This window comes from Mchenga conophoros, linkage group LG4 (genome assembly GCF_057382185.1).
Source record: "Mchenga conophoros isolate Kocher_MC1m ecotype Shallow Benthic linkage group LG4, M_conophoros_male_GT1.1, whole genome shotgun sequence".
Lineage (NCBI taxonomy): Eukaryota > Metazoa > Chordata > Actinopteri > Cichliformes > Cichlidae > Mchenga > Mchenga conophoros.
The window spans coordinates 19,502,415-19,527,130 of record NC_140529.1 but is presented as its reverse complement, the minus strand read 5'-3'; the positions used below and the strand labels follow the sequence as shown (position 1 = coordinate 19,527,130).

Here is a 24,716-nt window from a genome sequence, read left to right as displayed (position 1 = left end):
AATCAGAGTTTTATGGTCAGACGAAGCAAAGATTGACCTGTTTGGCCACAATGACAAGAGGTAAGCTCAGGGCAGTAATGTTGAGTCTTTAAAACTTAGTAACAGTGTTAACCAGGGTGGTAGCATCAATAGCTACAAAAAGCATCTGGTTGAAGTGCAACTTACTAAAGGACATTTAACCAAATATTACTGGGGGTGTATGTATATATTTGGGCCTATATATACTTTTGACCCTGTGTGGATTAGAGAAAATCCAAAATAAAGAAATCTTTTTTTAAAAGTCATTAAAGATGTACGCTGTATAATCATCCCTTGAAAAAAACGTTACATTAAAATCGTTTATAATTATATTTATAAAGCACAAATTTTAACTTGCAACAGCCTTAGAGGTACATACGTTTGACCTCGTGTAACCTTGGATTAGAGAAAGTTCAAAACCAGTTCAAACTTGTTTACCTAATTTTTGTTCATTTTAAAGAAATTAAAAATGTGTGCTGTACAATCATTTCACCCAGGACAATTCAAAGAGATCATGAAATTAAAGTCCATAGTGAGTCCCTGTAAACTTCTGACCTCAGCTGTATTTATTCACAGTCAGGATGCATGACTCTGAGTCAACTTCCTGTGTTTGTAATGCAATTTCCATTCTGAACTTCTGAAGAATATGACCCTGACAAATACCCTACATTTTGTAATAAATAATAAAAATAAAGTAAACTAAAACTAAGAATTTTTAAATAATTAAAAAGAAAAACTGAAATGAGATGTAGAGCACACTTCTAATGGATCATGTAGCAATGAAGAAGATAGCAGCTGATTAAATAGGCACTAGTGGTTTAAAAAGACCTCTAAATATAAATGTAAAGCATTAATATAGCAAATTATCAAATTATGAGCTTTATGAGAAATAATAGCTTATTTCCTTATTTGTTAATCATTTGAAAGAGCGCATTTTGTTAAGTGCACACTCCAGATCAGACGGTGGCGCTAAAGCGACCAAAAGCTGTTTTTCTAACCGTCAATAAAGACAAAACAGAAGGAAGAAGATCAGCTAAAAGAAGAGGAGACACATTGACACATTACTGCTGCTCTGCTCAGCAGCTCGGCTCAGGTGAGACCTGTAAAAAACAGAACTACAAACCAACACTTGGTAGTATTTGCTAGAGATGCTAGCTGTTGTTAGCTTTAGCCTCAGTAGCCGTTATTTTGACACTGCCTGCGCAGAACAAGCTAGTGCTAAACCCAGTGGGTGCATGTGCAAGGTGTTCACCTGGCATACTGAACTGTACTTTTTAACCATGCGAATATTAATGTGCTAAGTGATGCATGTATTTAGTTAACATTTGCTTAATAAGATTGTCCGAAGTCTGGTGATATCAAGTTATTGGTTGTTGCTAGCAGGTGGGGCTTAAGTGGTTAAGAAGATAAAGGAAGATCCATAACTCCTACTGTTCTCATTACAATGAATTACCATTTAATTTCCCCCCTTTTTGGCTGTATGTGTGTTTATTATTGTCATGTTGGTAGTTGCATTCAGATGGACTTTAAAGGTACAGTAAGTAATTTCTTATAAGGTATTTACTGTTAATTTTTTTACGTGCAGGTAGCTGGTGATTGCCAAGTAATGGAGCGTGTGATGGCAGGAGGAATGCTACCGGTGGTTTTAACCGGGTTGGGAGTCGTATTGTTGTACCGGATACTTGTACGTCTCAGAAAAGGGGCTTCAGTCCAAGGTGCTGTAGTGGTCATAACTGGGGCCAGCTCTGGACTCGGGAAAGGTCAGCCTCCATTCATTCATTTCAGCTTACATGTGCAAACTCTCTAAACCATACTGCTTTAGTGCTAGTAGGCTTTTATTTAGATAATGTGCAATCTCATTCTTCAGTGTTGTTGTGCAGATGCCAACATGTAGTTGTAGTTCTTTATCAGATTTGGACATTGTACTGCCCGTTGGTTGTCTCGGACCAGTCTGCGTGCGATCAATGGGAAATTAGGATTTAAACATATATACGTATACATGAATCATTTTGTCCCATTTCAGACACCAAACACTCTTTGATAAATTCCTGGTCAGAGAGTGGATTCCTGATTTTTGTAGGAAACCACATTACAAATTTGTCACTTCTATTTTGAACATGAATGCTATTTTTTTACTTTACAAACACATGTTTGTGAGCGAATGCATCTCCTCTGTAAGTGTGCCTGATCCTTTGTTTCTGAGAGTTTCTAGCCCCGAAAGATGTCAGCTGACCTTTAAAAACAGGAAAGATTGATACGGAGTGTAGAGTTTTTAACAGGACGTAGACTTCTAAATATTTAATTACTGAAGTCAGAGGTAAAGCCATGTGTTTAGTTTGTGGAGAGCAGATTGCTCTGTTTATGGATTACAGATTGAATCCCCTTTGTGAGACTAAACAGAGAGAGAAAAGAGCTGGACTGTTGCTAGCAAATCTGCGAAAAGCAACAGGACTTTTCACTAAGCCTCACACATCCAGGGATGGAGCAGGCAAGACCAGCTTTGTGATTTCAAACAAGCCATCCTCTGAGGAGTTTATCAAAGAGTGCTTGGTGGCTGTGGATGACAGTTGTGATGACCCAGCCCTGTTAATGAATTTTTTACATGGGACAACGAAAAGAGTTTAGCAGCCACAGGCTCAGTAAAAGGGACTACCAAAGTTTGTTTGTTTGTAAACAACTTACACCTGTCAAAATCTGACAGGGAAAAATGTGGGACTTTTAAAGCAGATGCAAGATAAAGTGACTGAAATGAAGCCAGGAGTAAAATTGCTTTTTTTTCCCGCTGAATCGTACAGCAGAAGGTGTTGTGCAAGTCAGTGAACCATGCTGTTGGTGTTGTAACTAAAACCGTTAACTTCAGTTTGTTGCACTGTTGATTCACTGGATGCACTTGTAGAAACTCAAGACGGACTAGATTCCTGTAGCTGAGCAAGAAAAAAATAATTAAAAATAGCAATAGCACTTATTTTAAAATAAAGTTAAGTCTTTTAAATTTTGCAAAAATATGGACATTTTGTGCACAATTGTTTTGGGGAATGTTTATTATATCATGATAAAAATGTTAGCAGTTTTCTTCTATGCTTATTTCAGTTTTATAAAGTGCTCCTGGTAAGAATTAAAGAGATACTGAGCAGATTTGAGTTCAGCTTAGTGGTGTGGCTCTCTGCACCCACCCCTGTTTTATGCTCACTAATCTACAACGAGAATTCTGCATTGTAGAGTGTGCGCGGGTCTTCCACGCTGCAGGTGCACGGCTTGTGCTGTGTGGACGTGACGCAGCTCGCCTGCAGCAGGTGGTCCAAGAACTAACAGCGAGTTCAGCAAACACACAGAAACTGGTATGTATATACACACAAAGGAGTAACACAATAAAGTCTGGTCTGTCTGAACTATAGCTTAGCCTCTAAGGATCCATATGTAAAGAGTCGTTTTGTTTCGCTTTGGTTATCCACCAGATTCACACTCCCTGTACTGTTGTCTTCGACCTGGCTAAAACGGACACGGTGGAGAGAGCTGCAGAAGAGATCCTGAAATGTTACGGACAAGTGGACATCCTCATTAATAATGCTGGAATCAGTTACCGTGGCAATATACTAGAGACTCACATTTCAGTTCAGCGGGATGTTATGGAGACAAATTACTTCGGGCCCGTTGCTCTTACACAAGGTTTGTTTAATCTTGTTGGTTTCAGCGTACGGGATGTTTTCATTTATTTTGGCTTGTGGTTGAAAGAGCCGAGCTAAATGTGAAGTTAATAAGTCATTTATGTAGAGATTTAGGTGAAGATTATCATGAATATGAGTCAGCCCTCTCTCTTTCATTTCTTTCCTCTCTCCACAGCTCTCCTGCCTTCCATGGTTCGCCGGCGCAGCGGCCATATTGTAGTGATTAGCAGCGTCCAGGGGAAGATAGCCATTCCTTACCGGTCAGCCTGTAAGTCGTCTTTGATTAATGCAAACAAACACAACATGAGTTTGCCAGCAGGAGGAGGGTAACTAAAGCAAGCCTCTGATTTGTCTCATGCTGGTCAGATGCTGCGTCCAAGCACGCCACCCAGGCCTACTTCGACTGCTTGCGGGCAGAGATGGAGCGCTACGGGATCCCAGTGACTGTGATCAGCCCCGGGTACATCCGAACCAACCTGTCGATCAACGCTGTCACAGGAGATGGATCCAAGTATGGAGGTGAGGCAGTGAGAGGATGGAACAAAAGAGTAACAGTAGCAAAAGCAGCATTTTTAAGAGTCAGCTGGTAACAGGTGATAAATCTCAGAGTTATTAAGGTGGTGTTGGAATGTGTGTGGATCTTTGATGCCAGCTGGGATTTTGTGTTTTCTTACTGATTTTTTTTTTTGACTACGTAAGGAAAAGACTACAAGCCAAATGGATTTTTATAACTAAATAATAAAAGTAAGAAGCAACATAACCAGAGTAATTTATAAGTTATTGTAGGGTCTTTCTTACCTTACATTAAAAAGCACCTCGAGGCAACTGCTGTTGTGATTTGGTACTATATAAATAAAAGTAATTTGAATTAATTGAAGTAATCTGTACTCTCTTGTATCAATGATGCAACATGTCTCTTGTCTTTGCAACTACCGCTCAGTATTGGACAGAACTACAGCTACGGGCTGGGACCCCAGGGACGTGGCGTGGGAAGTCCTAAAGGCTGTTCGTCAGCAAAGTAAAGATGTGGTTTTGGCCGGCCCTCTGCCCACTGCTGCAGTATACCTCCGCACACTCTGGCCTGCACTTTTCTTCAAGCTCATGTCCTCGCGCGCTCGCAAGGAGCAAAAACCTAAGGATGAGTGATGTTCGAGCTGGTGAGGTCTAGGACCTGAAATAAGCAAGACTTTGGAGGAAATGAGGAGATCTGTTTTATAACATCTGGGACAGAGCTGGAGTGGGTTTTTGTACTATTCATTGTTTAATGTCTAATTTACATGTTGATATTGTCTGTCATGTCTGAGAAACTTTTACCCTTCCCACCCAAAAACAACAAAAATTGTTGGCAAAAGCCTGCAGTATCACATTTTGCAGGCTGGTGAGAAGAGATGGTTTAATTTGAACTCCATAATTTGGGACTCCTGATGCAAACAGAACAGCTTAAATAAACCAAACTGTGGTAAAGGAATCATGTCTGATGTTTTGGCAGAATGTCTACCCACAACTGTGTCACTTACTCTCCTTTAAAATATCTACTGTGGTTACAAAGTCAACGTTTGCCAACAATTTCTCATTGAAAAATGGTGCAGCACCCGACCTGTTTCTGGGTCATATTTTCCATGCAGTATGCAGAGCACATCACTGAAAATGAGTCACTTCAGCACACGTACGTGCAGTCGAGTTTTTGTTTCCGGCTAATATTCTTTGTCACTTTAAAGTGTCGTCTGGATTGGAGCATGATTGTACTTTTATTGGGAGCAGCGAGGAATTCAGTGTGGAGTCTGTGCGGATAAACCACTCATCCATCTCTGGAGAAGCTGACAAACCTGTCAGAAACAAGCCCAAGGCCAAAGACCGAACTTTGTACAAGCTTGCATATGAACTGCTGTGTATCCCCCAAACACAGTGAATACAAGAAAACAGGCAGGTTTTTATAACTATCTTTATGCACAGAATAAAACACCTTTTACAAACTGAAAACAGTATTTTTTTTCCTCCTTTCTTGGATGTCACCTTAAATTAAAACAGAAAAAACACTTGTCTCAGAAATATTAACAATAAATAGTCCAAATATTGATTTACATTATGTTACAAAAGCGCAGTGAATACTGGAATTTCCATTTGTACAAATACATCCTTCAATAGGATTCCTTATTAAGAATCATCTAGTGTGACAAGATCAAGCGTTTCCAAATGTTCACAAACTAACACCACAGGAGCGCTTACATTTGTTAGATCGTCTTACAATCTCGTTTGTGGAATGACAAAGAGGTCTAACAGTTTACACCAAACGGGTTCACACAGCTGCATAGAGATGATGCTGGTTGATCAAATTAAATGTGAAGGCAATGAGTCTGTACTGCATGAAAAATTCAGAGAAACGATGTCTGCTTCTGTAACATGCAAGAGCCACTCTTTAGTCATAGTGTTTTGTTAGCATCCACTAGTCAAGAGGAAAGTAATTTGGGGGCATATAATAAAAAACAAAAATTAAAATAAATGGAGTCAACTATGGCTTTAGTGTTTCATTAAATTAACCGCTCGCTCTTATGGAGTGTATTTCTACTGGGAACTCAATAGTAGCCAGGACATTCATAATTCTAGTTTGTCAAACAAAATGAATGTGTGGCTGCAGCCAGCTCATTTGTTTGAACTAATTAGGACGGCAAGAAAGCAACAGAGCTAAGGAAGGTAAATGAGCAACATTGTTAGATTTCCTTGTAATCGATGGCGTCGGCAAGAGAGCGCCCACCTGTTGTGTCAGCGTTACTGAAAACGACAGCAAAAGTAAACAAAGACACGCCCTCCTTGCTGTTGATCTGGCAGCTTCAGGTCTGGATAGGTCACCTTTTAAAACAGCGCAAGCCTGAATGTATGTTAACAGACAGGCACGCATCAGAGTGCTGCCGCTCACGCGCATCTTTTTGAGTTGTTCATCTCCCTTCATTAAAACCTTCCTGTGCAATTCACGCTCACATCTACAATACAGGAGGGAAATTCTCCCTATTGCAGCTTGCGAATGAGGAGCTGGGAAAGCGCCGAGTCAAAGGAAACGTTTTAATGTGAACGTTCCTCAAGGCTTTCATTCAGACGCAACAACCATGAAGAACAGTACATTACGCACATTATGCTGTTTGTGGCTATAAGCACTGTCAGCACAGACTCTTTAAAACATTCTGATTCAGTCTCCAAATACCACACGTGTGAAGAGGGCTTAAATATCTAAAAAGGTATTCCTGTTTATGCAACAAAATCCAATATTTGAACTTGCATCTCTGCACACAAAACTAATGAGAAATGAATGCAACAATAAAATAATTCCAATAACATTTTCAGCATCTGTGGAGCTACCCAAGTGGAGTCAACCAACAAGCTGCCATTTTTTATTTGTATTTGTTTGGTTTTTTTTGTTTTGTTTTTTTGTTTGTTTGTTTTTTAAAATGTGGGTTTGAGAAATGAAGAACCCGATTCCAAACACGTGTGACTACAACACAATCTGTAACACCTGAACTCATAAGAGATGAGGAACAAAAAGAAAAGAAAAAAGGAGGCCAACAGGAAAAATGAACTTCTACACATCACTTTGTTTTGTTCCACTTTTGCTACTGAACTATGCCAAGTATCTCTTTCTCACCGACATTACTTTTAATAAAAATCACAGTCCAGTGGCTGTTTGCCACCAGCTGATGATCTGAACTGCACATTTTGAGCGGTCAGCCTTACAGCCTTTAATACACACGCACACACAGATACATTCATGCACTCACACACCGAGAGCAGGAAGAGACATGAAAGATCGTTGCAGATATTTTGTTCGGATATGGCATAGTATTTTCCTGTACATGAGGTTGTATCTTTGTAAACTCATTTGTTTTATCTAAAGTGTTTGTATTTAAAGGGAATTGTTCCTTAGAGAACAGTTCAGTGAAACCAACGCAACTCGCTTTTGAACAATGGTCACGGTTGACCACCTATTATTGCACTTTTACAAACAGGCCATGGATGGCTTTGAGGGGGGATGGGGTTGGCCTTTCTCCCCAGTCTTCTTTCTCCAAACAGGGAGAAGACAGAGAGGAAACCTCTCCTCTCCTCACTTACAGTACCTCTTGTCACCAACAACATGAGCAAAGTTCTGCCTTGGTCTCTTTTTAGGACCGGCCTGCTTATCGACAGGTGTGAGAACCAGACGTGGTAAAAGTTGGGGTAATTTGCAGCTGCTGGCTGCAAATCGGTTTTGAATTTCTAGCAGTAGTCACTGCTTCCAAGTGTGGGCCCAGAAGTTTGTGTCTCTCTCTCCTGGAACTGTGGAAATGCCTGGAACTGGCTGTAGATTAGAGGTACAGATGACCATGGCTTGGTGGAGTCTTCCTCAGGGAGGTGGAATGGAGGGCTCAGTTACGGCGAGCTCCTGAGCCAGATCATTGAAGCGAGCGATGTAGTCTATGCTGCTCTCACTCATCATACAAGCAAGCTGAGAATCCATCTGCAAGCAACACCAAAGAGCTTTCAGACTGACAACAAGGGCAAATCCAAGAAGGAGAAAAAAACCCAAAAAACAAGATTTTTCCAGACATCCCTCGAACAGTTTCATGCTTTAGGTCAAGAGTGCAGGGGGGGAAAAGTTCATCACATCAATATCTGTCAATGAAATTAAATTATTTACTGAAAAAGCAGATGTGTTAGTCCAAACACAGGAGGCAACAGTCACCGGGCTCTATTCACCTCCCAGGCAGGTTTGGGCCCCATCCCAGGAAACAGGTTTAAGCTAACAAGTCTGCGTTTGTTAACCCTGAGATGAATCACTTAACACAATCTGAACTAAACCTGCTCACTGGCAGGTTTTCTTTAACACACTTAGAGCTTCTCTCTGCCTCATCCCCTCCTGCCACACCTGAACCAGCTAACTGACACTCATTTCTTCATAAAGTCGCTATCAAAGCACGCAAGAGAGCGAGAGAGAGCACTAAAAATGGAAACGTGTTCACAGACTGAGATTCAGATATTAAATGCTGTCAGCATTTCAAAAGGTATGGTGTCTGAATCTCAGGGTGTGACTCAACAAGTTTTTCATTAAAAATCACCTAAAATTTGGTGGATCAGCCCAGAAGCTGATCTATCCAAAAGGTACCATGTGGTCCCTAACACAACCGGCTCTGGGTCAGAGTCCACTTGCACAGCAGGACAGATCCAAAAGGGGATAAGAACCACATTTTCAGAGTGGATATAAATGCAGGTTATTTTTAAAATGGGAAGTGATGTTTTTACATTTACATTTTAGAGACTAATTAATAACATATAACATGTTGGTTGCTGAGATTCAGAGGATTGTGTTGTGTTTGTGGCAAGTGTTGCTTCTCAGTCACAACTTTCTTTCATTTAATCAACAAGCATTTACTTACCTCTGCCACATCAGGAAGGCCACGGGATTGAAAGGAATCATGAGAATTGCAGTCCAGGAGGCTAGGACCGAGTAGAGCTGTGCCACTGGAGGGGCCAGTGGGGGTTAGGGTGGTCCGTCTGCCCTTATCAGGAGAGACCATGCTGGCTGCAAGGAAAATAAGAGCAAAAGACTGAGTAAATGGCCTTTCATCATACAGCTGTGTTAGTAATATTGGGGATTTTACAAACAAATCTTTGTAAATGTTGACTGCACGTGCTGCTGTATGCAGCATTTTTAGTGGGAAGTAATGATAAAAATACATCCACTTAATATTCTGTTCTTCTTGGCCTAAAATGTAACTTCTGACACACTCTTGAGAAAGGAAGCAAAAAAACTCTTACAAAGGAGGCATCCCAGTGTGGAGTCAGACGAGTCGCTGGGGTACCACTGAGGGTCGTGGCTGGGTGAAGGGATCCAGCCTCTGGATGGGCTGAGCGAGGGAGACGAGGCCAGCAGTTTGGAGCCGTCGCTGTTGCCCAGCTTGGCTGGAGAGAGAGCAGCCTCCTCACCTGCAGTGCAGCAGGCAAACAGAAATGAGATATCAGCGATTAAACTCAGCAGGCTCAGATGTTTAGCTGCTTGGATGTCAACGTGCACTCTTTTCCACAACCTGCAGAGGAATTAATGCTGTGGAGCCACAAAGCTGACCTCAGTGGTAATTACAAAACCTTTCTAACCTACTCTCACTTTCCATTTCACTAAACAAACATCATCAAGCTTTATTTAGCAGTTTCGTGTCAATATGGCTCGGGTAAGACGTCTGCACGTGCACGCACCGTAATGTGTGGAGTTGATGGCAAGCTCGATGATGGAGTCGCTGATCTGCGTTTGAGGTTCTCCGGGGGTTAGAGCCTCTTCAGGAGGGCCTGGGAGTGAGATATCAAGGAGCGAGGCAACGCTTGGGGGAGAGAGGAGTGAGTCTCCCCCGCCGGTGACTCCAGGAGACGGAGGTGGTACGCCATTCTATGGAAAGAGCGATTTAACTTAGTACATCACATTTTTTAAAACCATTTATTCAAGCATAGCTGACAATTTTCTTTACCAAATGGTGATCAGCTACGACTGGAAAACAAATGAGGTTACGCAGACTCACTGCCTTTAACTAAGCCAAGTGTTCCCTCACAAAGGTCCACTGTGAGCAAGGAAACGCCCTGATGGCGATACAAATAGCTTTATTAATCCCATCAGGGCAAACTGTTTGGAGCAGCTTGTTTTTAAACCGTAACAGACAAATAAACAGGTGATCATGAATATGACAACTGTATGCAAGAATAATGTCTACAAAGAAAATCTATAAAAATTACTAAATCATTTGTGAAGTCTTGTACGACAGATGCACAGTAAAAAGAAAAACATTATGCAAAACCTGGCCTACACCGCACAGATAAACAGAAAATCATTAGAGTGAGCAATAACTTTCATTAAAGTAAGATAAATCAAAAACTGACAGTTTTAAATGTAACACTCCAAGATGGTAATGGGCAATAGCATTTATTCTAATGCCACAGGCAAGGAGGAGACATCAAATGAAGGAGGGTTCTAGTCCGTGTGTGTGTGTGTGTGTGTGTGTGTGTCTCTGACCTCTGGAACATTTTGCTGGTGGAGTTGAGAGTCTGGCTCAGCATCAGCAATGGGAGTGGTGGCGAGAAGAGCGCTGTTATCCACAGTGGAAGAATCCACCTCCCGACAGGGACTGCCTGGGATGATGCCTGCAGACTTAGCTGCCAGGTCAATGGCACCTGAAAGTATTAACAGTTCAGGCAAACGAGAGATTTGTCATATCGCTCCTGATAAGCATCAACAGCAACAGCATGTGAAGAGCAGAGAAGGAAGAAAAAAAAAAAAAAAAAAAGGATGGTCCAAGGTCTTCTGGAAAAATGTTTTTGCTTCTGTCGTCTGCACAGAAATACTGTCTGTCACTGACCTTCTCAGAGTTCTAGATTTTGACACAGGAATCTTACACAAATACAACTTGGACCTTAAATATGTTTTTAAGCAATTTTATAAAATATGTCTGTGAAGGTTCTCAGTCATCCAGGTCATCGTAGTCAAAGGAGCTTACAAAGAAAAGCATCTGGACTTCTTTAAGTTACTTGAAGACGTTTCACCTCTCATCCGAGAAGCTTTTTCAGTTCTAAGGTCAAATGGTGGGGAGTCCCAGATTTAAACCTAGTGGGAGTATCCCCCCACAGAGGGACAAAAGGACCCCTGATGATCCTCTAATCGCCTGAGCCAAGGTGTGAAACTGGGTGCTTATAAAAGCAAAGTTGTTGACCCCATAAAAACAACAATATGTAATTTTTTGCAGTATATTTGGTGTAGAGTTTATCAATATTTCAATAAAACAGAAAAATGTAGTAGATAACAGAAGAAGTCCATACTAGAGAGCTGGCTGGCCCCCGCAGAGCTGGATGTTGCTGGGGTTGTTTTAGTTTGGACAGAGCGAGAGGAAGGAGCTAGTCGGGGATGGATCGGCCGGAAAGATCCAGTTCCTGAAGGAAGAAACAGGAAGTGAGAGAGCAGACAATTACCAGAGGGTCTTGCTGAGAAAGAGAAATCGTTTTTAGCTGTGATTTCATTAATGCATACTGTAAAACTACGCCCTAAACATTTCCAGCCTCAGCTGACGACATATTCTATCGTTCTGTCCTGCCATCTGAGGAGTACCTGTGGCAGAGGAGTTGGAGAGGATGGAGAAGGAGCAGACGTGTTGAGGAGTGTCTCCTGTAGTTCTGGGCAGCAGTGTTCGCTGTGAACGAGAAAGAAGTGGCCAAACAAAAACACACTTAGGAAAACCCGCCTTCCACCCAACCAAGCCCAGAACTGATGAATGGATAATGATCTTGCTCTCACCTGAACTACAAGTGGTTTGCGAAGTTGTCTGTTCCGAGGTTTTCTCTGTCTAGAAAGGAAAAGATCTGACTGCATCTGTGAGAAAAAGAAAAGAAAAAAGCACATATTAATGCTCGTTAATACATGAATTATGTCTCTGTACAGTTGGCATAAACAAAAAATGATGCATTATTCTGGCTTACACTGATCGAGTCGAGCTGCTGTCTGAAGGCTAGCTCTGCCTCTTTGTTAGGGGAGAACATTCGGTTGTGCCGTGAGCTGTTGGGTGGCAGCGTGGTGGGTACTGCGAACACGCTGCTTTCTGATTCGCCAACTGCAGTAGAACCCAGCAGAGAGCGGGTAAGGTTGCGCCCACCTGAACAGGATTGAAACAGATGTGGTGCCACATCAGGAAAGGCAGCTATTTGAAGACAACTTCTAAAGAGGAAGCATCGGTGCTGCATAATTACTTCTCGCTGTTTAATAACTACAGCACTGTAAGTACAGAAAAGACTTTATCACAAAAGCCAGCAGGAGAGAGACATAAATACCTCCAGCACTTGGCAGCTGTAACTTGGGCATGCGCAAAGATGCCTGCGGCCGCCCACAGCTGGGGCTACGGGCGCCTGCAACAGGACCCTTCGCCGGAGGTGTGAGGACCTGGTTTTGCTCCTCCTGATAGGTCTTGAGGGGTGATGTGGCTGTGGAGCACAGCTCTGGAGCCTGAAGGAAAAGACACATGATATGCTCCTATCTCGAAATAGCACTTTCATTGAAAAAGACAAAAAAAAACCAAACAAAAAAAAAAACCTGTGGTGTTCATAGTACATAACCAGTAACATGTTTTTCATCAGCTGGCTTTGTACGGAATATAAACTCTTCACACTGCTGCATCTTAAAAATGTTTAATTTTAAGCCTTAATGCCACTGATAATTACACATTTTTCATCTTTTCAACTTGTAATTTAAACAACACACCAGGCCACAATCTTGGAAGACAGAAAAGGGAAAACTTACCAGAGGTTTGGGGTTGACTTCAGTGGAAACCAGCTTGAGTAAGCAGCGCAAAACTCGATTTGTCCTGTCGGGCTTTGGCTGCACTGAGGCTTGTCCCTCTTCTGAGTTGCTGGGTGGAGCTGTGACCGGCTGCCACTCGTACTCCAGCTGCAGCTTGCCTGGCTTCCCAAACATCAGGTACAGCTCGGCCAGGGTGACGTTCTCTGCGTCACGGGCGCTCCAGCCTTCCTCTCTGATCTGCTCAACGACCCGTTCTTTGGTCGCTGGTGGGGAAGCTTGCGACACGGCTTCGTCTGAGCCAGTCACTGGAGGTTTGACTGAAGGAGGCTGATTTGCCTCCGAGGAAGACGCGCTGGTGCTCTGCTCCTCTTTGTACTGCTCAGCGGAGCCATCGGCACCACTACATGACCTGTCCGTGCTTCTGGTCATGGCTAAACCACCACTGACCTCAACGCCAGTGCAGGCCTTTCCTGGATCAGAAGATCCCATCCCATCTCCCTCTTCTCTGACAGTCAGCTGAGAGGAAACTGGGACACAAGGGGACTGAAGTCTCTTCTCCTCTACCTTTGCAGAACTGTCTGCTGATGGATCAGGGTTGGGGGTTTCAGTTCGACGAGCATCACCCGTTATAGTCAGTGAAGCACCAGCAACAGCAGCGCTTCCCCGCCCAGATTTGCTGCCAGTTCGAGGTTGTGGAGCTGCATGGATGCCCAGGATCTGGGCAGCTGGCAACTCCTTGGCATTAGGTCGGCTCTTGCCACTCTCGATCCAATGGACAGTGCAGGACGCTTTGGAGTGAACCACACGTGCCACCCCAGGCAGTGTAGTCAATGTGCAGCTCTCAGCTGGAAAAAGAAAAAGTTCTTCCTTCTGAGTTATGCTGGGAGAGGCTGTGCTGGTCTGGTTGCCTTCTAGAGCCTCTCTCTCCATGAGACTCTTAAGCTGAGTTTTCAAAGTTAAGGACCAGTTTATATTCGACACAAGCTGGTACAGTGGGGCAAAAAAGTATTTAGTCAGCCACCGATTGTGCAAGTTCCCCCACTTAAAATGATGACAGAGGTCAGTAATTTGCACCAGAGGTACACTTCAACTGTGAGAGACAGAATGTGGAAAAAAAAAAAATCCATGAATTCACATGGTAGGATTTGTAAAGAATTTATTTGTAAATCAGGGTGGAAAATAAGTATTTGGTCACCTCAAACAAGGAAAATCTCTGGCTCTCACAGACCTGTAACGTCTTCTGTAAGACGCTTTTCTGTCCCCCCACTCGTTACCTGTATGAATGGCACCTGTTTGAACTCATCTGTATAAAAGACACCTGTCCACAGCCTCAAACAGTCAGACTCCAAACTCCGCTATGGCCAAGACCAAAGAGCTTTCGAAGGACACCAGGAAAAGTATTGTAGACCTGCACCAGACTGGGAAGAGTGAATCTACAATAGGCAAGCAGCTTGGTGTGAAAAAATCAACTGTGGGAGCAATCATCAGAAAATGGAAGACATACAAGACCACTGATAATCTCCCTCGATCTGGGGCTCCACGCAAGATCTCATCCCGTGGGGTCAAAATGATCATGAGAACGGTGAGCAAAGATCCCAGAACCACACGGGGGGACCTGGTGAATGACCTGCAGAGAGCTGGGACCAAAGTAACAAAGGTCACCATCAGTAACACACTACAACGGCAGGGAATCAAATCCCGCAGTGCCAGACGTGGTCCGCTGCTGAAGCCAGTGCATGTCCAGGCCCGTCTGAAGTTTGCCAGAGAGCACATGGATGATACAGCAGAGGATTGGGAGAATGTCATGTGGTCAGATGAAACCAAAGTAGAACTTTTTGGTATAAACTCAACTCGTCGTGTTTGGAGGAAGAAGAATACTGAGTTGCATCCCAAGAACACCATACCTACTGTGAAGCATGGGGGTGGAAACATCATGCTATGGGGCTGTTTTTCTGCCAAGGGGACAGGACGACTGATCCGTGTTAAGGACAGAATGAATGGGGCCATGTATCGTGAGATTTTGAGCCAAAACCTCCTTCCATCAGTGAGAACTTTGAAGATGAAACGAGGCTGGGTCTTCCAACATGACAATGATCCAAAACACACCGCCCGGGCAACAAAGGAGTGGCTCCGTAAGAAGCATTTGAAAGTCCTGGAGTGGCCTAGCCAGTCTCCAGACCTCAACCCCATAGAAAATCTGTGGCGGGAGTTGAAAGTCCGTGTTGCTCGGCGACAGCCCCAAAACATCACTGCTCTCGAGAAGATCTGCATGGAGGAATGGGCCAAAATACCAGCTACTGTGTGTGCAAACCTGGTAAAGACCTATAGTAAACGTTTGACCTCTGTTATTGCCAACAAAGGTTATGTTACAAAGTATTGAGTTGTATTTTTGTTATTGACCAAATACTTATTTTCCACCCTGATTTACGAATAAATTCTTTACAAATCCTACCATGTGGATTCATGGATTTTTTTTTTTTCCACATTCTGTCTCTCACAGTTGAAGTGTACCTCTGGTACAAATTACTGACCTCTGTCATCATTTTAGGTGGGGGAACTTGCACAATCGGTGGCTGACTAAATACTTTTTTGCCCCACTGTATATGCCCCAGAAAGCAGCATGTTAGAGCAGTACATTTCTAATATGTACACTAGGAATGAAAAACACTCTGAAGAGTTTTGCATACATATTGCACTGTAATGTTTTTTTTAAAAAGGATACAATCCACTGGTCATGATAAGCCCACTTCTGTTTCAGATACTCTATGAGGCTGGAAACTTTCCTGTGGAGCTCCACCACCATCCTGAGAAAACAGAAAAAACATTTGATGTCAACTTTGCAAAATACAACACTACCAGGTCGAATACGTCTGACATAAACTACTTCTACATTTTACACTTAGACTACTGTGGATCAAATTTAATAGAGTTTTCTAAAACCGAAATAATCCTGTGTGGGAAAAATCAAAACGCCAACTACGTGCTCCAAAAATAACTAAAATAAAACAGAAATGTTCATTAATGTATAGTTTTACTATATTTGTTTTGTCACGTTTGCAAACAAATGCATACTGACATTGCTGTAATTCAGCCATTTTCACAAAGTCTTTACCCTTCTTCAACCTACCCATGATAAATAACCCTTATTATCATAATAATTAAACAAAAAAACAAAAAAAACCCCTAACACTGAAACCAGTAAAAACGAAACTGAACCTCAAAAGAAGCAAACCCAGTCTGAACACTAACTGAAAACTGAACTGAGAACAAAAATTAAAAATGAAAGAAATAGAGTTTAAACTTTGAACAGCATCATGTCTGAGGGTGTTTACACTTTTCAAATTTCACGAGTTAGCTTAAAAAAAAAACATATACACACATATTTAATTTGCACAAAAAAAAAAAAAAAAAAAAAAAAAGAGCTGACCCAGAAAACGGTGGAAAACATGCAAACCATCAAACTGAAATAAGCAGTCTGAAGCCAAGAAGAGGTTCTTAAATTAGCTCAGGCTTTGTTGCATCACCATGGCTTGAACTAATAAAATAAATAAATAAAATAATAATAGAAAATGAATTAATGAAGGTATGACATCTCTCCGACTCTTGGATGTTATGCTTTTGAAAATATATTGTGGTTCTTATCCATGTCAGACCTGAGGCGAGGGTTGTGGGCAAGACTCTGAACTCGGGCCCAGGAGTGGTTACTGCGTGGCTGGAGCTCCACTGCCACCTTCAAGGGCAGACGCACCGGCTTCTGGTCCTCTTCATCACTCACTCCTGCAGGACACAAAATTACAGATTCAGCCACTATAAGAAAAGCCCAAAACCTATAAACTCAACTATGCTCTCTCACTTAATCAACCACGACAAAATGAAAAGGCAGCCATCAATCTCGGTGGGATCCATTCACAGATTTACATACAACAATGACAAGAGACAGTCTTTTTCTACCCTTGATGAAAGCAAATATTTTCAGTAAGTGTGATGAGTGGGTGTTATTGAGCAGAGGGGTTGATGACAGCTGGTCAGAACAGTCATCTCCTTCATCCTCCTCACTTTGCACCCAAAGTTACCATGGAAACACCACCAGCCCACTTGATGCCATGGTTTTTGTAAAAAAGCCCCGCCCCCGTGAACCCCCCAGTCTCACCATCAGTGAGGTTTTCAGTGCTTGTTCTGTAACGCGTGTGCTGGGTTTCTGCAGGCTCATACTCACCATCTGGATCACAAAGTTTCTTCAACGCTCGGCACATTGGAGCTTTGATCCGCAGGTTCCTCCCCTTAGAGCGCACGGTGGTGGCCCTGGTGGAACAGAAGAATCTTTATTCATATATGTTGTAAGCTCTAAACCTTGCCGTGCCACAGAGAAAGCATCTGACTACATACTGTCAACTCAGCCCTCAGATTTGTTTTTCATACTAGCAAAGTGCTAATCTGCATCTTTCCAAATGTGATCTAGTGCATCAGTTTAAAGTATCACAATCCCAGATGTGTACGTAAACCCACTAGCCAAAGCTTCTGCCACAGACTTACCCTTGCTGGATGAGTTCGTTCAGCTTTGCCACATTCTTATCATCCATCACTGTCAAAGACAAAACACAAGACAGCTAGTTAAGACATGCTCCTCAGGGGCAACTGCCCCGAGCCACAGGGATCATCTGGAGTTTAATCACATCCCCTGTGTCCACAACCAGCAGAACAAACAGCAAAACACACGCAGTCTACATTGCATCCAAGCGCTTTCACAGCCCTCACTTACATCCTCCAACTTTTTTGCGAAGCTCGGCGTAGCAGATGAGGCCGTACAGTTCTTGAGAAGATTTCTTTAACACCCTGGAGTACACTGAGAAGGAAAGGAAGCACAAGTCACAACACTGGTGGAGGCCTGTGCGTGCTACATAAAGATAACATGAGAGTAACACTGGGTGCTTTTTGTAGGGGAAAAGAGCTCCAGCTTATCTGGTGAACTTCTTTAACATATGTTTTGCTTGCTAAAAAACAAAAATGTCAGTGTGAGTTCTGTTGTAGGAAAAAATAATAATATATGTGGCTGTTTAACAGCATCTCTTCTTTACTTCTCATTCACAGTGTCTGCAGTAAGTAGCATAACTGAAACAACTAAACACAAACCTAAAATAAACCAATTAAGATCAGCCTAAGACATCACCTTGTTGTATGAGTTGTACACATTTTTATGAGGCGTCATTCGATAAAGTCATTACAGTGTACAAACTTCATATTTGGGGATCAAAAATTCCAAGGTGAATTAAGAGAGAGAGAAAAAAAGCAACTCACCGTTAGCGAAGTCGATGTGTTTGGAGATCTTGTGCCAAGTTCGGTAGTAAAAGTGGCGGACCTGTTCCTTGTTCTTCACCATATTTGCTGGCTTGCCTCTCTTCTTGTACTTCATTGCAATGTTGTTCTGGATGGCCTCAAAATCCTTCCCGTGCTGGGAACAAAGGAGGGCAGCCGTGAATCTACGACGTCAAAAGATCTACACATGGTAAACTTTTAACTTGGTAAAAGGTTGTTGCAAGCTTTACCTCATAAAGACCCTCAAAAAAGCTGTTTTTGTCCTCGGCGCTCCAGGATTCCCACTGCCGACGGGCTCTTTTCTGGTTACCAGCTTGTTCTTCCTTCTCTGTAGACCCTTGGCCCTTGGAGGTCTTGGATACTCCCCCCGTGGAGCTGACCACAGGCCCGGTCTGCCCCACCACACCCTGGGAAGAGGAGCCATTCTCTGCCCCTGTTTTAACACAGAAACATTCAGAGGAAAGGCACAACTTAAATATCAGCTCACCACCCTGGCTGTTTTTTATGTCATAACGAAAAAAGGTTGATCTGAGGTGTGTGATTTGCGAGATGTTAAAATACATGCACACAAAGCCACCCACTGCCATTACAGCGCACAGAACCTGCAGAGCTTCCCTCTCTGTGGTTAAGCTCTGGCAAGGAGACAGGAAAAGCAATCAGTCCCTATGGTCAGGTCTACATTACACAGTTCCAAAACCAACTCATGGTGGGCTCCACTGGCCAAGTTTTCTGGCCCAGTACTGTGCACAACACCAGGAGACATTAGCAGGAGCACCCAGAGAGTTGCTGTTGCAGTACTGTGCTACATTATAAAAAAAAATAAATAAAGAAAAAAAAGTGTTGTTTTTTTTGTTTTTTTTTAGCCCAAATGGGTGTTAATTTACAAACACAAGCATGTGACTGGCTCACAGACAATAACCTAGATGTGTCGCCTTCAAAATAGAAGTGCACCGATATAGCATCACATAAAAATAAGTGAGGCTTTCTTAGTCAGACAGTCAAACGTTTGTGCTCAATCTAAATATAGTTTCTGACACAATCAGAGCTTTTCTGTTTCAAACAACAAAAATCCACCAGTCATACCTGTCAAAGGATACACAAGTAAATAATATTGTTTCTGATCTGATCAATGGCTGCTGTTTTGTGGACAAAGCAATTTTAAAAGGAAAAATGTACAAATTAAAATCACAGATGTATAATGTACTGAAATATTTTTCCAAATAAATTCCACTTTTCAATGAGGAACACACAGATTACTGGGTGGCATAGCCTCATTAACAAACTCAAAAACCACCACCACCTTACTAAGTCTCAGCCCCACCCAAAGCTGTCTGTGCCTCCAGAGGGACAGGTAGTGTGGAAACCCAGGAGGTAATGCCTTGTCTGCATAGATAAACTGACACCAACCAGCTCACACTTAGCAAATACAATACTATTAGTGATTGGTAGCCTACAGGGGAATCCTTCATTGTGTTTAAAAGTCATCCTGAAAGCCTTAAGTCATCTCTAGCTTTGATTCATTGTTTAGAAAGTTCCTGATATCAGTCACCCTCTGAGTTACTACAGAGGCTCATTCAGATTATTTGCAAAACCAAAACTGAATAATGGCAAATAAATTACAACCTCTGCTTTACTGGTATTTGTTGTAAAATGGGGGTGATAAAAAAAACAAAACAAAGGTAGCCTAGGCTAAATCTGTGGGTCAATGAAATGATTGGCTGAAAACTGCAACATCATTCTAGTCCAATTTCCTATATAGTCCCAAAAGAAAATAATAAGAAAAAAGACAAAAGAACTGTAAGCAACCCTGTTCAGTAATGTCCCTTTCCTGTCCTGATATCAGGTCCATTTTAAGCCCGTGATTTAAACAGACACAGTTGAAAGGTACAAATGTGCATGACACGAATTCAAACGTGGTGCAGATGTGTGTCACAGGTTGATCTGGCTGTAGGCTGTGGCACTTGGCCAGAGGTGGCGCTGGTTGACTCGACTCCATGTTAGTGCACAAAGTAAACTGCTCGCTGTAGTTGTGAAGCAAAAACGCTGAAATCGGAGAAATAAACCGTGCGAGCGGAACGATAACGACGACAAGAGTCTCCCGATCGTTTACTCTTGCTGTCCTGTGAACAACATCGGCGTGGTGTTAATTGTTTGCTGTTTTCGCGATCGCGTCGCGAATGAGGATATCACCAGATAAACTCGCCACATTTTAAACATTTTGTTGTTCAACAGCATCAAGACTGACGGAGTGTGTTTGAGATAACCTCACAAGTGTCACAGATGACACATTTGGCGTTTTTTTGCTGGTTTGTCGGTAGCAGCTCCTGAAACGCAAGACTGCCACACATCTGTTCGACCAACGCCAGTTGATCTAAACGCCAGTAGATCTGGAACACCGCCAGTCCGAGTGTCAGGTGAACTGAACTTCAGGTAAGAAGTTATGACCTGCAGTCTATCTGGGTCAGATATAAACCAAGTTTAGGTGGAGTTTATTTTCGTTGTGCTGACTTTTTACCCTCAGTTGCAATAACTAGTACTGGTTCTAGTCAGCTTGACAGAGTTTATATACAGCTGGGTGGGTGCTATGACGTTACTGATAGTGAACTTTATTTTATTCATAAGGTTAGTTAGTAGAGTTGCCAACGGCTCTTTAAAAAAATGGAATGGTCCCTCATTCAGAGAAAATATTACACGTTTCGTATTGAGCTGAGAAGGAACACAGTTTGTCCCGGACTTTCGCTATAATGAAAAAAAGACACAAAGCTGGAGTTATTCTGTCGTTACGCTGCACAGCTGCCTCTTCTCCTCTCATCCTCTCCCCTGCCTCTCCTGTTGCTACTTCAATCATGAAACTGATCAATGATCAGCTGATTGGCTTTTCTCCCTTGTTTATTTATCGCCCACTTTGCGCCAGAAAGAGGAAACCAGCAGATGTCGCGCTAAACAACAGCAGCACATTTAAGCTTGATCAGCTGTTGTTAGAATTTATTTGATATTACTTTCTAGTATCAGCTGATGTTTGCTGGAGTCACAGCTGTAAAAGCTGCTGGTCATGATATCGGTTTGGATATGTGGTGAGAGGGAAACATGAAGATGAAACCAGGAGATGTCCTTACTGAATCATCAGAGCTGAACAGGTGATGGAGAAACAGGTTTACCTTTTAGTTCACATGAATGAGTTGAAGGGAAGTTATGAACTGTTTCTGAGACACAAATAACACCAGGATCCTTTTTTATGTAGCTGACAGCTGGCAACTGTGCAGGGGTGGATCTAGGAAAGTTTTGCCAGGGGGCCAGGTAGGGCATTAACAGGGAAAGGTGGGGCACAAAGAAATACTTTTCTTTCTTATTCTCATTTAAAATATCTAGCTTTTATTAAATAATTATCTAAATCTTACAACCAAAGTTTTTATCTGACGTAAAATGTATAGAAATCATACATATACCAACAAGACAGTGTACATCACTGTCACAACAGCATTTGTTTTCAGTCAAAGTCTTTATGGCTTTAATACCTGGTGGGCCGGTCTCTAGTCAAAATGCCTGATTTTCTGTCCCAGTCCAGCCCTGCAGGTTAATACTGGCAGTGTCACCATGCCAGCTGACTGTATTTCATCATCAGCCAGTGTTGTTCTTGATCAATATTACCAAAGTTTACCATAAGGCAGCATAGAAAGTATTTACTTGCTTTCAGGTTTTATTCAAATGTTAGTCTTTTCAGTTGTTTCCCCACTTTTTTCCTGTTTCAAAATCAAACACCAGTTTGTGAGAAGATTATCTTCTTTTTTTTAATAGGCATTGGTTTTGCATTGGCATTGGCTAATTTGTCAATTCTTTGTTACAAATGTTCGTATTTTAATATTCAAAAATGTTTTTGCCCAAAACATATGTGCACTATATGTCAGTAAAAATATTATGCAAATATTGCTGTCCTTGAATGCTGAGTAAACACTGACAAAGCACTGATTGTATCTCTTGTACTTTATCAACGCAGTATCTAAAAACTTTGCACCATAGTGGTTAAAATCTCATTCTAATAAGAATTAAAAGCGCATTCGGTTATTAGGTTTATAGGATTATTGAATTATGGTTAACGGTTGGTAGATTTTTTTTTTAAAAACATTATCTGCCAATTACATCTGCCACCCTTCTCCAAATCTGTGCCCCTACCTGGCCCCCCAACAAAAATTTTCTAGACACGCCACTGGGTCCGGGTGGATCTCCACCAGCAGCTCAGCAGGCGAATCCGAAAACTGACACTGACGGCCAAACTCGCAGCGGTGCTTGGAGTAAGCATAAGTGGACCTGGACCTCACCGGACCTGGAGTACCTGATGATTAAGTGCCGGCCATTCTGGCTACCGAGGGAATTTACAGCAGTGATTATTACGGCTGTTTACATTCCCCCACAAGCCGACACTGACCGAGCACTCAGGGAACTGTACAGCGCGATCAGCAGTGAGGAAACCGCACACCCAGAGGCAGCGTTTATCACAGCCGGAGACTTTAATAAGGGAAACCTGAAGAAAGTCTCACCCAAACTCCACCAACACATCCATTTTAACACTCGTGGAGACCGGCTACTCGACCACTGCTACATCTCTTTCCGGGATGCGTACAAAGCCCTCCCCCGCACCCCATTCGGCCAATCAGATCACCGCTCCATCCTGCTCCTGCCCGCCTACAGGCAGAAGCTGAAACAGGAAGCTCCAACCCGGAGGGCGGTGCTGTTTTGATCACGCGGACTGGGAAATGTTTCACGTGGCTGCTAGGGACATTGACGAGTACACAGACTCAGTCTGCGGATTTATCAGGAAATGCGTGGAAGATGTCGTCCCATCCAGAACAGTTAAATCCTTCCCAAATCAAAAACCCTGGATTAACGGAGATGTTCGCGCGGCACTGGCGGCACGGAGCACCGCCTTTGCCTCCGCGAACACATCGGACTACAAACACGCACATTACCAACTCCGGAAGACTATCTAAGCAGCCAAACGTGAGTACAGGGACAGGGTGGAGCAACAGTTCGACAACCCTCGGAGTATGTGGCAGGGACTAAACACGATCACAGACTTTAGAGGGAAAACCAGCACACCGCAGACCACGGCCTCTCTGTGTGAGGATCTAAACGTATTCTACGCTAGATTCGACACAGCGAACACCATGAGACCGGACAGTGTGCGCACCGCGGATGACGTCAGTGCGCACACTGTGTCTGAGGAGGATGTGCGGAAGTGCTTCAGGAAGGTGAACGCACGCAAAGCTACTGGTCCGGACGGGATTCCCGGCCGCGTCCTCAAGTCATGCGCGGCTCAGCTGGCTGCAGTGTTCACGCACATCTTCAACCTTTCCCTCTCTCTGTCTGTAGTCCCAGCCTGCTTCAAAATGGCCACCGTCGTCCCTGTACCCAAATCCTCCACCATCTCCTCATTGAACGACTGGCGACCTGTAGCCCTGACCCCCATCGTAAGCAAATGCTTCGGTCACTGGACCCTCTACAGTTCGCATACCGCCACAACAGGTCCACTGATGATGCCATAGCCTTGACACTACACACTGCCCTGTCACACCTGGAGAAGAGAGACACGTATGTGAGAATGCTGTTTGTAGATTACAGCTCAGCATTCAATACCATCGTTCCCTCGAAGCTGGACAGGAAACTGCAGGATCTAGGACTGAGCAGCTCCCTCTGCAGCTGGATCCTTAGCTTCCTGTCTGACAGACGCCAAGTGGTCAGACTGGGCAGCATCACCTCATCCCCCATCACACTGAACACTGGTGCCCCACAGGGGTGTGTACTGAGCCCTCTCCTGTACTCACTCTACACCTACGACTGCACAGCCACTAACAACTCCAACATCATTGTGAAGTTTGCGGACGACACTACAGTGGTGGGTCTTATCACCAATGGTGATGAGACGGCTTACAGGGAGGAGGTCAGCGCCCTGACCCACTGGTGTCAAGACAACCATCTCACACTCAACGTCGCAAAGACAAAGGAGCTGATAGTGGACTTCCGGAGGTGCAGAGAAGTACACACCCCCATCACCATCAACGGCGCTGCTGTGGAGAGAGTGAGCAGCTTCCGGTTCCTTGGTGTACATCTGGCTGAGGATCTTACGTGGTCAGTACACACAAACAAAACAGTGAAGAAGGCGCAGCAGCGCCTCTTCTTTCTCAGGAGACTGAAAAGATTCGGCATGAGCCCCCGCATCCTCAGGACCTTCTATCACTGTGCCATTGAGAGCATCCTCACTGGATGCATCACCACCTGGTATGGCAACAGCACCGCCTACAACTGCAAAGCTCTCCAGCGAGTAGTGCGGTGCTCTGAACGGATAATTGGAGGTGAGCTTCCCTCCCTCCAAGACATCTACAGGAAGCGGTGCCTGAGGAAAGCGGGGAGGATCATCAAGGACTCCAGTCACCCCA

At 43.3% G+C, this 24,716-nt stretch overlaps 2 protein-coding genes across 3 annotated transcripts; one reads left to right on the top strand and one right to left on the bottom strand.

Moving 5' to 3' along the window:
• The first annotated feature begins 817 nt into the window (after nucleotides 1-817).
• Nucleotides 818-5,663, top strand: LOC146575919 (peroxisomal reductase activating PPAR-gamma-like). The gene is made up of 7 exons (XM_085270854.1): nucleotides 818-1,111; nucleotides 1,604-1,778; nucleotides 3,238-3,356; nucleotides 3,474-3,684; nucleotides 3,859-3,951; nucleotides 4,050-4,202; nucleotides 4,624-5,663. Exons 2-7 carry the CDS (start codon nucleotides 1,625-1,627, stop codon nucleotides 4,827-4,829), a joined length of 936 nt encoding a protein of 311 aa, XP_085126980.1. The 5' UTR covers nucleotides 818-1,111; nucleotides 1,604-1,624; the 3' UTR covers nucleotides 4,830-5,663.
• Nucleotides 5,612-22,868, bottom strand: LOC146575918 (protein cramped-like). Of its 2 annotated transcripts, XM_085270853.1 has the most exons (19): nucleotides 22,821-22,868; nucleotides 18,516-18,718; nucleotides 18,268-18,421; nucleotides 17,732-17,815; nucleotides 17,506-17,554; nucleotides 17,189-17,274; nucleotides 16,626-16,749; nucleotides 15,695-15,776; nucleotides 12,973-13,914; nucleotides 12,507-12,678; nucleotides 12,159-12,331; nucleotides 11,977-12,051; nucleotides 11,791-11,872; nucleotides 11,505-11,615; nucleotides 10,705-10,862; nucleotides 9,900-10,086; nucleotides 9,465-9,632; nucleotides 9,083-9,228; nucleotides 5,612-8,166 (listed from the first exon to the last, which is right to left on the bottom strand). In XM_085270853.1, exons 1-19 carry the CDS (start codon nucleotides 22,837-22,839, stop codon nucleotides 8,053-8,055), a joined length of 3,129 nt encoding a protein of 1,042 aa, XP_085126979.1. In that variant the 5' UTR covers nucleotides 22,840-22,868; the 3' UTR covers nucleotides 5,612-8,052. The 2 variants fall into 2 exon arrangements, with proteins under 2 accessions (XP_085126979.1, XP_085126978.1); XM_085270852.1 differs by lacking the exon at nucleotides 22,821-22,868 and having other exon boundaries at nucleotides 18,516-19,105.
• Between the last annotated feature and the right edge of the window lie 1,848 nt (nucleotides 22,869-24,716).

Excerpts from the sequence above, each read along its gene's own strand:
- LOC146575919 (XM_085270854.1), top strand. The coding sequence starts at position 1,625 with ATGGAGCGTGTGATGGCAGGAGGAATGCTACCGGTGGTTTTAACCGGG. Across the intron at positions 1,779-3,237 it reads CAGCTCTGGACTCGGGAAAG|AGTGTGCGCGGGTCTTCCAC; the intron begins GTCAGCCTCCAT and ends TCTGCATTGTAG. Across the intron at positions 4,203-4,623 it reads AGATGGATCCAAGTATGGAG|TATTGGACAGAACTACAGCT; the intron begins GTGAGGCAGTGA and ends ACTACCGCTCAG.
- LOC146575918 (XM_085270852.1), bottom strand. The coding sequence starts at position 18,872 with ATGGCAGTGGGTGGCTTTGTGTGCATGTATTTTAACATCTCGCAAATC. Across the intron at positions 17,555-17,731 it reads TCGCAAAAAAGTTGGAGGAT|TGATGGATGATAAGAATGTG; the intron begins GTAAGTGAGGGC and ends TGTCTTTGACAG. Across the intron at positions 11,616-11,790 it reads CTCCAACTCCTCTGCCACAG|GAACTGGATCTTTCCGGCCG; the intron begins GTACTCCTCAGA and ends TTCTTCCTTCAG.